At 38.0% G+C, this 18,188-nt stretch overlaps 1 protein-coding gene and 1 pseudogene across 1 annotated transcript; one reads left to right on the forward strand and one right to left on the reverse strand.

Annotated features, from left to right (window-relative positions):
* Positions 1 to 462: 462 nt before the first annotated feature.
* Positions 463 to 945, reverse strand: LOC103707641 (acrosin-like). The gene has a single exon (XM_008792212.2). The coding sequence runs from the start codon at positions 943 to 945 to the stop codon at positions 463 to 465; it is 483 nt and encodes a 160-aa protein (XP_008790434.1).
* Positions 946 to 3,082: 2,137 nt separating this feature from the next.
* Positions 3,083 to 16,164, forward strand: LOC103707569 (annotated as a pseudogene).
* Positions 16,165 to 18,188: the final 2,024 nt, after the last annotated feature.

Genomic DNA, 18,188 nt, shown 5'->3' on the forward strand with positions numbered 1-18,188 from the left:
CTATGATGCCAACCTGTTGTCCCTATTAGATAGGTCACAATTGAATCATCACATTTGGAACATCCTATAATCACATCACACCAGTACTGCTCTACTACTGTAGCTGCACCTATGAAAAGTTTATGCCCTGAAGACTGGATCTCTTTTACCAAAAAAAAAAAAAAAGAAGAAAGAGAGAGATAAGTTCTCAAAAGACCAATTTGCCAAAATATCCTTGTATTCCGATGTCTGAGATCTACAACATTTTTTTTCTTAAATCTTTTCTGAATAACCCCTGTGACCCTGTCTATTCCGTACAGAAAATACATCCAAAAGGCCACAGATTATTTTAACTACCCCGGAAGACACACCCAGGGACGCCTGTCGGATCCGGTGCTCCGCCGATGATATCTAATCCAATCCCGCCACGGAGACGGGCCGGGTCACATTAAAACGCTCAGGCGGTGCAGCCGGAACAAGTTTCTACAGGGATTCCGGGTGCTTCGCCGCCTCATCGGACGGCGGAGGCGGCATCTCCTTCACCGGAGGCGGCAGTGGCGGCGTCTCCTTCACCGGAGGAGGCGGAGGCGTCTCCTTCATCGGGGGCTGCGGCGGCGCAATCTCCTCCACCGGCATCAGTGGCGGCGGCCTTTGGTCGAGCAGAAGCGGCGGCGGCGCAAGCTCCTCCGGCATCAGCAGCGGCAGCTCCTCGTGGCCGGCGGCCACGAAGTCCAGCATGTCGCGGCCTACCACGCCGGCGGCGGCTTCTGGCGGCTTCTGCGAGTAGCGGGCTATGATCGGAACGGTCCAGAGGACTAGGGCAGTGGACATCAGTAGGGGAGCGAAAAAGCCAAGGATGGTTAGGAAACTGGGGAGGATATGCAGTATGCCGACGGCGGCGGCGACGCCCAGGGCGGCGGTGAGGAGGTGGTACCGCCACTCATAAAGGGTTTCCGGGATGGCCATTGGAGAAAAAGCCTCTTTTTTCAGCTAGCTCACAAACCTAGGTTTAGGTTTGATGAAATGAAAGCGATAGGAGATATATATATACAGAGATTTAATTTAATTTATTTACAGTCGCATTCAAAGAGATTCCGAGTGCTTGATGACAAGAATTTGTCCTGGTCTTAGCCTTTTTGGGGCTGGGGAGGGAGGGGCAGTGCTTCCTCTTCCTTGTGCAATGTTATTATTTTCAATATATAATATATATATTTCTTAAGTGTTTGAGTTTGCTGTTTATTTTTTTTTCCCAAAAGAGAATGCTTTCCAATATACCATTTGTGATCGTTTTGAGCAATGCTTTAATCCTCACAAATGTGATCCAAGAATGGTACTTCTTTGCTGGAAAAATAAGAAAACCTATTTGGAGGATAATGTTTTTCGTCACTGAACTAGTTGCAGCTGTGTATAGAAATTTTGTTTAATTTTTGTAAGCATCACAAAGAATTTTTGGTAAATTTTGCTTAGCTTTTCCATGCTTGATGTCGTGTCATGGGATCGTCCAATATAAACTAGGTAATGTACCATTTACAGAAAAATAATTTTATCGCCATCTTCACCCCATGCCTCCATGACTCTTCTATCGACTCCTTCCACTTGCTTAATTTTCATAATACTTCTAGGAGATTACATTTTCTTATTCCTATTTGAAAAGAATTTTTTTAATAGAAAACCTATTGTTCTCCATCTTCAAGCAGCCAAAATAAAAATATTTTATTTTTAAAATTTTATTATTGTAAAAAGATTGGAAATGGTTATGCATAAAATTGTATGTAATTTTTTGGAGGGCGGCAAACGTTGTCCAACATAATGTTTGGAAGCTAGGAAGGCGCACATTGTTTTCTATGCTTGATGGCACACCATGTGATCATCTAATGCAAAGATAGCTATGTACTATTGATATAAATAAAATATTTTTCTTTTCAATTGGGCAACCAAAACAATTTGTTTCATGCATCTTCATCTTACTCTGGTAGCTTTCCTTCTACCCTCTCCTTCCCCATATGCAAGCTCCACAAAGTTCTAGAAACGACCATCTTCGTAATTCTACTTGGAAAGAAATTACTCTTCTTTTTTTTTTCTTTAAAGAGAAAAAAATATTATGCCCTAAAAATTCATAATCCATGATTACAAAGTCACAAGGCTTGATTCTCCATGTTCTATTGCTGGCATTAAAAAGGTCTGGACGATAGTTTTCTGTTTTCTTGATGGAGGTAATTTCTTCTGCCTATCTATGAGAGAAAGAGAGGGAAGCATTCTCAATTTGTATTGAAATCTTCTCAATTTATTGTACCTTTTAACTATATGCACTTCTTTTGTGAAGAACATGCAACAATTAAGACATTTATAGAATTTCTGAGATAATTTTTGCTACCCACTTATGATAACCAAACATATCCATAAGCTTTTTTTTTTCTTTGGTTGGGGATGTTACCCTAGAAAACAGCAACATTACCTAGGGCATCAAAACATATCCCCAACTCCCAACCTAATGTTAACTCGACTATTGTTGTCACAGTAGATGGCGATTTGGAACATTTCAATGCTACCTTATCTATTATTATTTAAGTTGAATGAAAATAATCAATAAATCATTTTTAATTTGAGAAAACAAGATCAGAAAATATCAGAAAATCCTATGAGTTAAGGTCTGGCTATCCTAGATTAGCAGTGAACAGCCCCATAAGCTCAAGCCTAGTCTCAGCATATCTAGAGTGAGTAGAGTTACTAACGCATTGCATGGTTATTCTTACATTCTAAAAACGTTTGTTTATTCTAGAGATATTCTATGGATCTGCTCTGTATCTGTTTTTTTTACCTCTAGTATTTTGTCCTTCGATTTGTATGGCAGTGCTGATGAAAAAAAAAAAGAAAAAAAGAAAAGGAAACAACAACAACAACGTTTGTTTATCTCATCTTCTCCTAAACTGGCCGGGCAGTCCAACCCAACGGGCACGCATAAAGTATGAGACTGGATGGGCCACCGGATTCACCGGGTTATCATAGTCCGACGAGATTGGCTGGCTACTTTGAGCCACGTGTTTCTTATTTACTGGCTGAAGCGTCGTGGAAGACACCGGAAAGCGCGAGCCGGCCGGGTCCATCTCGACTCCCTCCCCCTCTTCGCATTCTCTCATTTCGAACCCTTTGAGGCCAAGGAAGTGGAGAGAGGGAAGAATTCGCTCTCGGTTCCGCTAAGGTTCTTCGCGGGATCCTCTCCTGCTATTCGATCTTCGGATCTAATCGTATCTGGAGGTATGACAGCCTTTTCCAAACAAAAAGTCGAATTTTGACGTTAAAAAAAGTTTTTTTTTTTTTTTTTGTGCATGGAATATTTTGATTGATTCTTCTTATATTTTATCTTAAATCCGCGGTCTGATAGCTTCGCGGGGTAGCCCTAGATCTGAATTGGTCCGGTTCTTGATTCCTCGTGGTTTTGTGGAAAAATGTGTTTCCCGTGCTTGTCTTCTGCTTGAGAAATCTTGCTGTTTCTCTTCTTCTTTCAATCAAATTTCTTCCTTTTGATTATATCTCTTCATCATGTAGTGTTGAGGTGCTTCTAGATCGGAATTATATGCCATCTTAATATGAAATAGATGAGTTTATGGAATGGGGTTCGTAGAAAGTTCAAGTTATACCAATGCAACATTGCAATTTTCGTTCTCGTAGGTACAAAACAATTTCAAACCATGAAATTCTGCTGAATGGAACTTTATTGCAGTTCATCGAGGGGTGAAGGATTGAATGGTACCCTTCTGGATCAGTTTTCATATCTGAAATTATCTGGATACACATGCAAATTTTAGCATCCAACTAAATCTGTATTCATAGTTGGATCCATCAAAGAAAATAGGATAGGGACATTAGACAGATACCCAATATCTATGTAAACTTCCAAATCCATTTTCAACCGTATGTGTTCTCATGCAACTCTTCTAAACTCCCAAATGAAAGAGGTTATAGCATCAACATATTTTCAAGTTAATTTTCTTTCCATACGGGACATCTTTAATTTGGTGGATTGCATCCTTGACAGTCAACTTTTTAACTCAAAATGTGTATTTAAGCAAAATTATCGGGATCACTACAAGAGTCATGTAATTAAATAGATGCTGCTTTTTATTGGAAAGCTTGTATACTTTTTTCGGAAATAAGAAAACATAAAGTGAAACAATATTTTACCTGTAAAGTTCAACTACCCAATTTATATCCGTATTGTTTATTTCTGGTTCATGTCTCCATCTGTTTAAAATAAATATAGACACAAATTACAGCATTCATTTAATATAGGTATCCGAATTCATATCAAATGAAAAATGAGAATGTGGATTCTAATCTGTTTTAAGGCTAATTCCTCTACCCCTTGTTAAATGATGAATGCAAAATTTATCTAAATTCAAAGAGTGGTGAATTAAATAGTTGGCTACTCTGATCTGGAAGCAGGAAAATGACGGGAGGGTTCAGAGTGCTGCATCTTGTCAGACCATTTTTGGTGATTTTGCCCGAGGTACAGAATGCTGATCGGAGAATTCCATTTCGGGAGAAAGTGATCTACACTGTAATATCTCTTTTCATCTTTCTGGTCTGCAGTCAGCTGCCACTTTATGGCATTCACTCAACAACAGGTGCCGACCCCTTCTACTGGATGCGTGTTATCCTTGCATCGAATAGGGGGACAGTTATGGAGCTGGGAATTACTCCTATTGTTACTTCAGGATTGGTGATGCAACTGTTGACAGGATCAAAGATTATTGAAGTTGACAACAGCGTAAGAGAGGATCGTGTTCTACTGTAAGTACTGCTTGCTCAAACTGGAACACACACTTAATGATGCTGGGTTAACATCATTTGAGGAAGATTATTCACTATCCTCGAAAACTTTTTACTTGTATAAAAGATGATGCCTTTGAAGAAAATTATTTACTATCCTGTGTAACTTTTTTCTTGTGTGAAGGTTGATGTCTTTCCATTTATTTTACATGCTTTTGCAATGAGGGATGAATGTTGCTTGCATAGTATGTTTTCAATATTGCGGTATTCTGCTATCATGATCCTTTTCCCTTATGACAAAAAAACTGATAACTAATTTTTAATTTTTCTGCTCATGCTATGTAGACTGTAATGTGAGCTATATAGAGACATCCTGCATTTATGTACAAGGACGTATAATATGGAGTGTTAACACATGGACAACTTAAGTAATATGGCAAGCTGAAAGCTACACAAATACCAACTTTTCCTAGTATACCTATATAAACATGAGATGTGCTGCTCTTCAATTATGAAAATGTCATTGAATCTCATATTAGTATCCGGATTCATTTTTGAATAGTTGATGGTCATATGAGATGGCTTGATAAATACTTTCTTATCATGTTATTGTTTTTATGGAAGTTTATCAACATATATGAATAAAATTATGTTTATGCAAGCTTCAGGTTCAAAGAATATTTGGTGTATAGTTGAGGAATCATGATTTGACCTTATGGAAATCAAGTATTTGTATTCGATGTTTTACTTCCAGTCCTTTACATGTGTTGCTGAAGAGGTGGTAAAACAACTCTATTGTAGAAGAATATGTTATTAAGATTATGTATTGACAAGTTAGTGTGGATTATTGCATCTTATATTCAGATCTTTGAGGAAGGACGGGCACAAGGCTTATACAAAGGCAAGGTTTTAAGTACCATGGGACAGGGCTGTCTTGATTTTTCCATGGATTGGGAAGTCTTGTATAATAATAATAAAGATGGGAGATATCCCATACCATCTCAAATCCATTTCCCAACTCGTCTTGTCTCAAACTCGGGATGGTGGGATGCCCCGCCATGCCACTGTTACTTAAAACCTTGTATAAATGTGATGTTCATTAGATAACAAGAGGGAACATAGATGATGTGGTCATCGCTTTGATTCCCATTAGGATTAGACCAGCAATCTGGCATGTTGTTTGGTGGAGATATGCTGTTCCATGTCTTTTCACCATTAATTGTCCTACCTTTGCTTGAAAAGGGACCTAAAATACAGGAGACCGAGATTAGCCACGAATGCATGCCTTCTGCATTCATTATTGTGTAAAGGGTTGTTAAATTTACTCTAGAGCAATAAATGTCTTCCTCCTCCCCAAAGGATGGTATTTATATATTGTCGTTTTCACAGAAATGGCGCACGGAAATTACTGGGCATCTTAATCGCCGTTGGTGAGGCAGTTGCATATGTTCTCTCTGGGATGTATGGCAGTGTCAGTCAACTTGGTGCAGGAAATGCTATACTCATAATCCTACAACTTTGCTTTGCTGGCATCATTGTCATTTGCTTAGATGACTTCTTCAGAAAGGATATGGTCTTGGATCTGGTATTTCTTTATTTATAGCAACCAACATCTGGTGAGTTAATTGCTTTTTCTATCTCTATTTTTTGCCTTAAATTAATACACAAGCTTAGATGTTGATAAACCAATTCACATTGTCTTTGTAGTGAAAACATTATCTGGAAGGCATTCAGCCCCACTACTATTAACAGTGGAAGAGGTGCTGAATTTGAAGGTGCTGTTATTGCTTTGTTCCATTTATTGATAACTTGAACAGACAAGGTCCGATCTCTTCATGAGGCTTTCTACCGTCAGAATCTTCCAAATGTGACAAACCTGCTTGCTACAGTTTTGGTCTTTCTTATTGTAAGCTTTTTCCAAGGTTTTCGTGTTGTTCTACCTGTGAGATCGAAGAATGCCCGGGTCCAACAGGGCTCCTACCCTATCAAGCTATTTTACACCTCTAACATGCCCATCATCTTACAATCGGCACTTGTTTCCAATCTTTACTTCATTTCCCAGGTATGAGATATGGCACTTTCAAATTTTCTTTACCTCCAAAAGGTTTTAACTCTTTTCACTGCAGTTGCTGTACAGGAGGTACAGTGGAATTTTTTTTGTAAATCTGCTGGGAAAGTGGCAGCAATCAGAATATTCAGGAGGTCAATCCATCCCTGTAGGTGGTCTTGCTTACTACGTGACAGCACCATCAAGGTGATTATGCAGTTTGTCTATTATTCCAGTGTTATTTCTGTTCATGTTGGTGTACCGACCTAAGCTCTTGTTTGATTAGGTCTTGTTAGCTTTACCGACCTAAGCTCTTGTTTGATTAGGTCTTGTTAGCTTACTTTCACTAAACTATTCTGTATTCATCATCATTTGTTGGTCATTTTTTTTTAATCCTTCACTAATTATTACCTTCTTGACTGAAAATTGTGCTCTATAGCCTGGCAGATATGGCTGCCAATCCATTCCATGCTCTCTTCTATATAGTTTATATGCTGTTATCTTGTGCGCTTTTCTCAAAGACGTGGATAGAGGTTTCTGGATCATCAGCATGAGATGTGGCTAAACAGCTCAAGGTTCATCTTATCTCTTTTGTCATTTATATTTGTGTTAATTTTTCTTTATAAAAAGTGTATGGATACGGTCATGCCTAATGTAATGACAAATGTTCAGTTTTTGTCTTCTTTTTTTTTATTATTATTTTTGCAAAAAATACTGTTTTCAGAACACTTATGTCTTCTGAAATTGTTAAACTGTATTGGTCTTTCTTTTTACTAATTCTTCAGGGCATATCATAAGATTTTCATAGCGTTAGCTACATCTGCCAACTCAAAAAAAGGGTGTTGTTTTATATCTGGGTTGACTTGCTTCATCTTTCATTCACTACAACTTGTGACTGTATGTTATTAGATGGGCAGAGGTTTTGTTGGGGATTTTAGATACTTCAGACTCCTCATTTATAAGGTTAATATAACAGAAATATAGAACAGTTTAGAAGTTTCTAGAGATCTGTGGTCTAACTGATGAAAGCTTTCTACTATGTCCTAATGTCTTTGTGTAGTTAGCAAGTCTATACTAGGTAAAGATTTTCTCATTTGTAGCCATTCAAGTTCTAAGTTAGGGAATCCAAGACCCAAGCAATGCAAGTGTTTGGGAGTCTTTGTTCTTTTCTATGATAACTATCTTGCTTTAAGGTGTGTACTCTAAGCTTAATTTTGAAGAGTAGTACGGCACCTACCTTGTTTGTTAAAGAGCAGTAAGAGCTTGCACTAGTTTCAAAACACGCTATAAACACCAAACTCCACCTTGGGGTCCTGATAATCTGCCATGTTGGCATTAAGCTTGAAATGATCATAAAACTTGTCTTGAAGCTCCTAGTTGAGATGCCTGAATGCCTTTATTATCGACTGGATTTCTTGCTCTAGTCCTGGTATGCACTACCTGTGCAAGACCTCAGAGTAGACTACTCAACACGGGTGGTTGGGAACCATCATATCAATATTCAAGAGGCAGCTTGACAACTTAGATGCACAAGGTGCAAAACATTAAGATATCTCAGATCTAGGTACAAGGCTCTAAGTGAGGAGAACCTTAGCAAAGTATGGTGCAATATATATATACATATATATATATATATGTATATATATATGTATATATGTATATATATGTATATATACATATGTATCTGTGTGTGTTCATATACATATATAAAAACATTTTAGACGGTGTGAGGCCCAATAGTCCCACATCGGAAAGACTCGTTCCAGAGCTTGGGCATATGAGGCGGGTGTCTCCTAATCCTGCAGACGCGTTTTGGGTGGAAAACAAAACCGGGGAGGGGTGAAGGACGCTTGTGTGAAGCCCCAGAACCGGACAATATCTAGCAGGGGAGCCCCGTGTTCCCCCCTCATGTGGCCCCCACGTGGGCACTGGGTGCCTCACGTGCCTCGCAGAGGCGGGGGCGTGACATTTGGTATCAGAGCCAGGTTATTAAACTTATGGTTATTAAACTTGTTTTTTAATATTAGTAACTTATGGTTTTATTTTGTAATTGCATATTAGTATGGTGAGGAGTTACATGTCTTTTGGGTTTTAGTCATGTGGGAGTTACATGTCTTTTGAGTTTTTAGTCATGTGGGAGTTACATGGAGTTATAAGGGATTTATTTAGAGAAAGTTATTTGAGATTTATTTGGGGTTATGAATGGTGTAATGACCAATTCAATTAGGAAGGTTAAAAGACAATCTAATGATGCCTATAAATATCCATGTACTCTAGTTGTTTTAAAAATAAGTGGAATACAAGTTATTCATGTGTGCCTAAAATCCTCTCCACTTTTCTTCCATAGAATAATTTGTGAGTGTGAATCCTCTTGATTTCCAACAAATTGGTATCAGAGCCAAGACTTTTCTTGTGAGAAAGAGTGATGGCAAATGGAATGCTTCCGTTTCTTATGCCGCGGTTCACCAAGGATAACTATGAAAATTGGTGTATCCGTATGAAGGCAATCTTGGGATCTCAAGATTTGTGGGAGATCGTTGACAAAGGCTACACGGAATCGGAGAGTGAAGATTCCTTGACTCCAGCTCAAAAGGAGTCCTTACAAGCCACAAGAAAGAAGGATCGGAAGGCCATCATGATCATCCATCAATGTTTGGATGATGGCATGCTACAACGAGTTGCTAATGCAACTTCTTCGAAGCAAACTTGGGAGATTCTCCAAAACTCCTATCAAGGAGTTGACAAAGTCAAGAAGATTCGTCTTCAATCTTTGCGTGGTGAATTTGAAGCCTTACATATGAAAGAATCCGAATCAATCTCGGATTACTCTTCAAGGGTGTTGACCGTCGTAAATCAACTAAGGAGGTACGGCGAAAATGTGAGTGATACAAGGGTTATTGAAAAAATCCTTCGTTCACTGGATCCCAAGTTCAATTTTATTGTTGTAGCCATTGAAGAGTCCAAAGATCTAGACTCCATGACAATCGATCAACTCATGGGGTCACTACAAGCTCATGAAGAGAAGGTTGTCAAGAAGCAAGAGACTTTAGAGCAAATGTTACAAACAAAAGTCTCTTTGAAAGAAAAAGAAGATCGTAGTTGGAAAGGCGAAAGAGGTCGTGGACGTGGAAATGGACGTGGTAGAGGAAGAGGTGGTTGTGGATCATCCAACAAAGAAGAAAAGAAGCAAGAATGGTATCAATCAAGAGGACGTGGAAGAGGAAACAATTCGAGATCAAATGGAGGGAGGTATGATAAATCTCGAATTCGTTGCTATAATTGTCAAAAATATGGTCATTTTGCTTCGGAGTGTAGAAGTTCTTCTCAAAATATCGAAGAAGAAGCTAACTATGCTGAAAATGAAGAGACGGAGCAAACTTTGTTGTTGGCATGCAAAGGAGAAGAAAATGGAGATCATGATTTATGGTATCTTGACAATGCGGCTAGCAACCACATGTGCGGTGACAAAAGCAAATTTGTGGAGTTGGATGAAACTGCAAGTGGTAATGTGATTTTTGGAGATTCTTCCAAAGTATCGATCAAGGGGAAAGGTACAATTTTGATTCGCTTGAAAAATGGTGATCATCAATTTATTGCTAATGTTTTCTATGTCCCAAGCATAAAAAATAATATTTTGAGCTTAGGACAACTCTTAGAGAAAGGCTATGATATTCAAATGAAAGATCTTAGTCTTTCGATAAGAGATCAAAAGGGAAGTTTGGTGGCCAAAGTTAAAATGACAAGAAACCGCATGTTTTTGCTCAACCTTCAAACCGATGTTGCTAAATGCTTGAAAGCTTGTGTTGAAGATCCAAATTGGCTTTGGCACTTGAGGCTTGGGCACTTGAATTTTGATGGGCTAGAATTATTGGCCAAGAAGGATATGGTGAATGGGTTGCCCTTTATTGACCACCCAAATCAACTTTGTGAAGGATGTCTCTTTGGCAAGCAATCAAGAAAAAGCTTTCCAAAAGAAGCCAGCACAAGAGCAAGGGAACCACTACAACTTGTTCATTCAGATGTTTGTGGTCCATTCAATCCACCATCTTTTGGTAAGAACAAGTACTTTCTTTTATTTATTGATGACTTTAGCCGGAAGACTTGGGTGTATTTTCTTAAAGAAAAATCGGAGGTGTTTGAAGCATTTAAAAAATTCAAGGCACTTGTTGAGAAACAAAGTGGTTTTGATATAAAGGCTATACGATCCGATAGAGGAGGTGAGTTCACATCAAATGCTTTCAAAAATTTTTGTGAAGAAAATGGAATTCACCAACCTTTAACGGTTCCAAGATCCCCGCAACAAAATGGGGTTGCGGAGAGAAAAAATAGAACCATCCTTAATATGGTTCGGAGTATGTTAAAAAGCAAGAATATGCCTAAAGATTTTTGGGCCGAAGCCGTTAATTGTGCAGTGTACTTATCCAACCGGTGTCCTACTAAAAGTGTGCCAAATCAAACACCACAAGAAGCATGGAGTGGAAGAAGACCAAGTGTCTATCATTTGCGTGTTTTTGGAAGCATAGCCTATGCACATGTGCCGGATGAAAAGCGCTCCAAGCTAGATGTCAAGAGTGAAAAATTGGTCTTCATCGGTTATGATGCAAGATCCAAGGGCTACAAGTTGTACAATCCAAGAAGTCACAAGATCATCACTAGTAGAGATGTTGAATTTGATGAAGCAAGTTCATGGAATTGGAATTCTCCAAAAGAAGAGTATGACTTTTTTCCTTTCTTTGAAGAGGCGGAGCCCCCTTCTCCACCTTCAACACCTCCATCATCTGCTCAAGTGCAATCATCTCCATCATCAAGTGAGGCAAGCTCAAGTGAAGGACCAAGAGGCACAAGGAGTCTTTAAGACATATATGATGCCACGGATGAGGTAACGGAAAGATTAAGTGATTTAACACTTTTTTGTCTTTTTGCCGGTAGTGAACCTCTAAGCTTTGAAGAAGCAACTCAAGACAAGAAGTGGAGAGATGCTATGAATGAAGAAATCAAAGCCATAGAGAAGAATGGAACTTGGGAGCTTACTACTCTTCCGGAAGGGCAAAAGGCAATCGGAGTTAAATGGGTGTACAAGGCAAAGAAGAATTCAAGAGGAGAAGTCGAGAGGCACAAGGCAAGACTTGTTGTCAAGAGATACAACCAAAGGCCTGGGATCGACTATGATGAGGTATTTGCACCCGTTGCTCGTTTGGAAACTATTAGATTAATTATTTCTTTGGCGGCACAAAATAATTGGAGAATCCATCAAATGGATGTGAAGTCCGCTTTTTTGAATGGTCTTCTTGAAGAAGAGGTTTATGTGAAACAACCTTTGGGATATATTGTGAAAGGGCAAGAAGACAAAGTTTTGAAATTAAAAAAAGCCTTGTATGGCTTGAAGCAAGCACCAAGAGCTTGGAATACCAAAATTGACAAGTATTTCCAAGACAACAAGTGCACCAAATGTCCTTATGAGCATGCCCTTTACACAAAGGTCAATGATAATGGAGATATATTTGTGGTTTGCTTGTATGTAGATGACTTGATTTTTACCGGCAACAATTCTATTATGTTTGAAGAATTCAAGCAAGCTATGTCTCAAGAGTTTGAGATGACGGACATTGGCCTTATGGCTTACTACCTTGGCATTGAAGTGAAGCAAATGGAAGATGGAATGTTCATCTCTCAAGAAGGTTATGCTAAAGAAGTTCTCAAAAAGTTCAAGATGGATGATAGCAATCCGGTGAGCACCCCTGTGGAATGTGGAGTCAAATTATCAAGATATGAAGATGGAGAAAAGGTAGATCCTACATTCTTCAAAAGTCTTGTTGGAAGTTTAAGATATTTAACTTGCACAAGGCTGGATATTCTATTTGGGGTTGGACTTGTTAGTCGGTATATGGAAGCTCCTACTTCATCCCATTTGAAGGTGGCCAAGAGAATTCTCCGCTACATCAAAGGTACCCTTAATTATGGCCTATTCTATTCATTTGTTGATAACTTCACACTTGTTGGATATAGTGATAGTGATTGGGCCGGAGATGTGGATGAAAGAAAAAGTACGACGGGATATGTTTTCTTTATGGGAAGTGCGGCTTTTACATGGTCTTCAAAAAAGCAACCTATTGTGACACTTTCTACTTGTGAAGCGGAGTATGTTGCCATCTCAAGTTGTGTTTGTCAAGCTATTTGGCTAAGGTATTTGTTGAAGGAGCTTCATATGTTACAAGAAGAACCAACGGAGATTTTTGTGGACAACAAATCAGCAATAGCATTAGCCAAGAATCCGGTGTTTCATGAGCGAAGCAAGCATATCGATACAAAGTATCATTTCGTTAGAGAATGTATGGCTAAGAAGGAAGTGAAGCTCAAGTACATGAAGTCTCAAGATCAAATTGCCGATATTTTCACTAAGCCCCTCAAGAGTGAAACATTTTGCAAGTTAAGGAGTTTGTTTGGAGTTGCAAAACCAAGTTTAAGGGAGGGTGTTGGTTATTAAAGTTGTTTTTTAATATTAGTAACTTATGGTTTTATTTTGTAATTGCATATTAGTATGGTGAGGAGTTACATGTCTTTTGGGTTTTAGTCATGTGGGAGTTACATGTCTTTTGAGTTTTTAGTCATGTGGGAGTTACATGGAGTTATAAGGGATTTATTTAGAGAAAGTTATTTGAGATTTATTTGGGGTTATGAATGGTGTAATGACCAATTCAATTAGGAAGGTTAAAAGACAATCTAATGATGCCTATAAATATCCATGTACTCTAGTTGTTTTAAAAATAAGTGGAATACAAGTTATTCATGTGTGCCTAAAATCCTCTCCACTTTTCTTCCATAGAATAATTTGTGAGTGTGAATCCTCTTGATTTCCAACAAAGTGCACCCTTAAAATGATCTATATTATGAAAAAATGCCTAGAAATCAAAATTCATGTGCTTTGTAGCCTTTAACCTAAGAACAATGAACGATTTTAATAGCATGGTACCACATTTTGCTATGATTTGGTCATCAAAATGCATTAATGAAATCATGATTAATGAAGTGGGCCATCAATTAATATGGTCTATAATATATTTTTGATCTGATTCGGGAAAAAGAAGGAATTCGCTCTCAAATCTCTTAAAAGCATATTATATAATAGGAAAATAGGCAAAGTAGGGTCTAGGTTCCTTTTTTTCACCAGTGATGATAAAATTAAACTACAAAATCTTTATTTATACTAGTGAGATCTGCCCTTTAATAGTCCAGGTTGAATTCCTTTTTCAGTTAAAAGAGATTACAACTTTTCCAAAATAGACATGATTAATGGAAATGACCATAGAAAATCTAAAATCCTATATCAACTTCCACATCAATTTTGTCTTTAGCTACCTTAATTAATTCTTTCTGGATTGAGAGATATGTTTGGATAAAGTTTCTCCCATAATGAAAATTTTTCACTTTGACTGACCTGTTTCAAGGCCCAAATGATGGAATTTGGCACTTGAATACTAGCTATTCCAATATCTTTAACGTCATATTGTAGATCTTGAAGAGTTTTATGATTTAGAAAAAAGAGCATATCGTTCAGATATCATATGAGCAAGTTAGGGTCTTTAGAAGTTTGACATGCAACTTAGCTTTACAATATAGCAGATCTCGCTCCTAGATTTTGCCTAGACCTACCTATAGTTGCTATAGTGGTCCACATCTAGTAGGGTGATCCTACTGGATCGATTTTAGCCCATTAATGCAATTAATGCTATTTTTATTTTTACTTGATATGTATGTTAAAGATCCCTAAAAATATATGATTTTTTAATGTCCACCAATTTTTGAAGGTGTAGATCAAACTCAATGGTGGGGATCTTCAATTTGAGTATTGTTATTTTTAGAATTGTTAGATATTTTATCAAATATTTAACATTTATTGTCTATTCTCACTCATATAAGTAATAAATTCATCAAGTAAATATATTTGATGTCAAAAATAATAGAAATACAATGCAAAAAAGTAATAATTTATTGTTCCTCCCCCCCCCCCCCCCCCCCCCCCCCTCCTTCCACACACACATACACACTAAATACACTCACTTAAAACACACTCATATAGAGACACATACGCATGCAAACCACATGAACAGTCTTGAAGGCGTGCTTTTTTGGCCTAGGCACCTTTCTGAGGTGCTCATAAGATACGCATCTGGAGTACCTGGATGAGTTACATTCTCTTGTGGTAGGCAAGGAACTTGGGTTGTAGACGGGCATGCCTTGCACCTCAAGTTCACCATAGACATGCTCATAACAAGGCTGGAATCTCGTGCTTCCTCCTTGAGCCCTTAAACTTGCTTATCTGTTCATAGTTTGGTGGTGGTCTGTGTGGGTCTTGCAATAGACCTTTGGCTCACAAGTGGTCTTTCTTTTTTTCTCTTCATAAGCATGTAATGAGACAGCAGGTTCAATCCTATAATTATAATTTTATACCTTGCATATGCAATTCTGACCTGTTCGGTGCATTCATACAAAACTCTTATGGTCTCACTGTGAATTCATTCTTGAAGCTAGATAAGGTCCATGACCAGTACATAGCCCCATAGTCCAGATCATGTCGTGAGGATAAATAGAACAATTATGCTCTTTATTCCCCCTAGTTGCATCATACAAGAACCAGTTTATGAGTCACAAAGTAATTCTTGTTCACCTGAAAATCTATTACTGCATAGGTGTTTTCTTAACTTCTACTCTTTTATTTGGAAATTTTCACCTTATCTATGCTGATCATTTGACAATGACATTTTATTTTAACTTTTATTGTTTTGTTTTAGGAACAACAAATGGTGATGCCTGGTCATAGGGAGTCCAATCTACAGAAGGAGTTGAACCGCTACATTCCAACTGCTGCAGCATTTGGGGGCATGTGCATTGGTGCCTTGACGGTTCTTGCAGATTTCATGGGAGCAATTGGTTCTGGAACGGGGATACTACTTTCTGTGACTATCATATATCCATATTTTGAGATGTTTGAAAAGGAGAGAGCAACTGAGCTTGGGTTCTTCGGATTTTGATTCTTGGAAAGTCGCACGGAGGACAATCTAGATGAAGGCTAAAAAGAGAGCCATTTCTTGCAGTTTTGGGGAAACATGAATGTGGGACAGATACAACTATACAAGGCCTTTTTAACATCAGGTGTAGGAGTACAAGAAGTTTAGCTTTCGCCAGTGTAGTTTTTTTTGTTCACACAGACTATTCTGACGCTGGATAGACCAAGTTGAAAGAAAGATGTGTTGTGTCCAGCCAAAGTAGACAATATATTTTTAGTATTTCAATTCAGTTTAATTTCGTTTGATCTTTTAAGAAGCTAACAGATAAATGTTGATCTCTAATTATCTTTGTGTCCAGCCAAAGTAGACAATATTTTTTTTAGCTTGTTAATCTGTGCTTCTCCATGCTTCAGAAACTCCACTCTTTTACTGCTTGACTAGAACTCAAAACAGATTTTGATATTTACAGTCATGCAATTTATACTGAACCTCGGGATGCTTCATGAAATCTCTAATGCAAAATATGTGCAAAAGATATTATTTGACAATTTTTGTTCTGCATTGGAGTCTGACAGAATCCTTAATAAGATCAGCAGAAAGTAGATTATTTATGAAGAGAAGAAGGATATTATGTGGCCATTCTGTTCATGATTTAAGAGGATCAGAGTACACACCATATTTGTGGTTGGTAATGTTTTTCTTCTTGTGATTAACCAGTTTGAAGTCTCCAATTATAAAAAGATCCTATCGACATCATCATTCTCATTAATGAAAAAGTGGTCAAAGATTTACATAATGGAACATGCTACAATCGCTTTCTCTTAAACTTGCTTGAAAAACAATTAAAGAGGAAAGGCTTGCCTTGACAAGGACTACACTTGAAAGGAAAAGAGGAAATAGCCAAGAAAGAATCAAAGATGTTGAAGTCCCGGGAGGATATCAAATGTTGACGAATCTTGATGGATGTCAAGGATATATTTTTAAAGCGCCCATCCTTTATATTTCATTGCAATTTTTCTGGCCGATCTATTGTGGTGGGTAGTGAAGATTGGTAATAAGTGTCAGATAAAATTCAACAGCTTAAAAGTTGTCCTTCAGAAATTGCTGATGAAGGCAGTCCATCACAAACCACAGATAAAAGCTCATCAAGGCCCCCCAATTTTTTCTCACAGAAGTGTTAAAGGTCCCTAAAACACATTCCTCCAGATTCTATGTTGTAGAAAATCTCATGTAAAGCTTCCCCTTAAAATACATTTTGTTCCATTAAGTATCCTTTATATATTGTTTATTTCTTCAAAATCTAAATATCTTTTTTAATACTTTTTGATGAAGAAATAAACACTGAATTGTTCCATGCTGAAATTTCCATGGACTATGATAAATCTGTAGTAACTGGTCATGATGCATGCCTGCGTTTTAAGCCTGTCGACGCCAATTTTACCAGTTCATGATGTTCATTGTCGACAGCACCGCGATGATCATGCCATTTCTCTGTGCTTATCTCCACAGCTTCTAAATCCAGAACCACCTAAGCTACCCTTCCCTTGCCACACAAAATGTCACTCTCCTCACCTACCTCAGTGTGTACAAGTTTAGACCCAATCTTCTTTGGGCCACATGATTTCTCACCGACATCGGTACACTAGATCCTTATCTCATGCCATCATTGAAAACTTGCAGGTTGTAGGATGCATGTTCTTGTCATCAAAGAATCACCATTAAGAAAATTATCTTTTCATGGAAGAAAAAAAATGAGGAAAAAAAACAGTTCATTTGTTCTTGATATTGTTCCATGATGTTATGATGGATATGAATCTTTTCCAAGAAGTATATTGAAGGTTTTAGTATCTGTGGCGTAGCCTGAGACCACCTACCACTGCCAAGAACTTAGATAATCTTCATATCATTGTCTTAGCTAAAGTAAGAAAACGTGTCAGTGGAAACCCCACTTCTTGAGATGTCAAACAAAGTATAATTAATACTGTGTTCTCATCGATTCGCACCAATTGTTTGTTCCAAAACTCTCCATGCTGTAAAGGAAGATTGCGATATTCAGTGATGTTTGTGGAAATGTTTGTGATGGCTTCTGACTTTATCATGGTGTTGGTGAATGATAGACCCTTTCCTTTGTCTTCTCAACAAGACAAATAAAATGGAACAAAACAACAAAGGCCATATGGCAAGGTGTCCCAGGGAGAGCAACCCTGGTGTTACGGGACAGTCCTTCAAGCAAAGGAAGGGAGATTGGTCTAGTTTTTAGTGATATCTTTCAAGCTACTTCAGCCTTCAAAAAACAAACGTCCGGATGATCTTTGCATGACTGCAAACAGATGTGAGCTAGGAAGTGTTTTTTTTTTGTGTCAAATGTTGGTTTCTCAAAATAAACA

Source organism: Phoenix dactylifera, chromosome 6, assembly GCF_009389715.1.
Source record: "Phoenix dactylifera cultivar Barhee BC4 chromosome 6, palm_55x_up_171113_PBpolish2nd_filt_p, whole genome shotgun sequence".
Classification (NCBI taxonomy): Eukaryota; Viridiplantae; Streptophyta; class Magnoliopsida; order Arecales; family Arecaceae; genus Phoenix; species Phoenix dactylifera.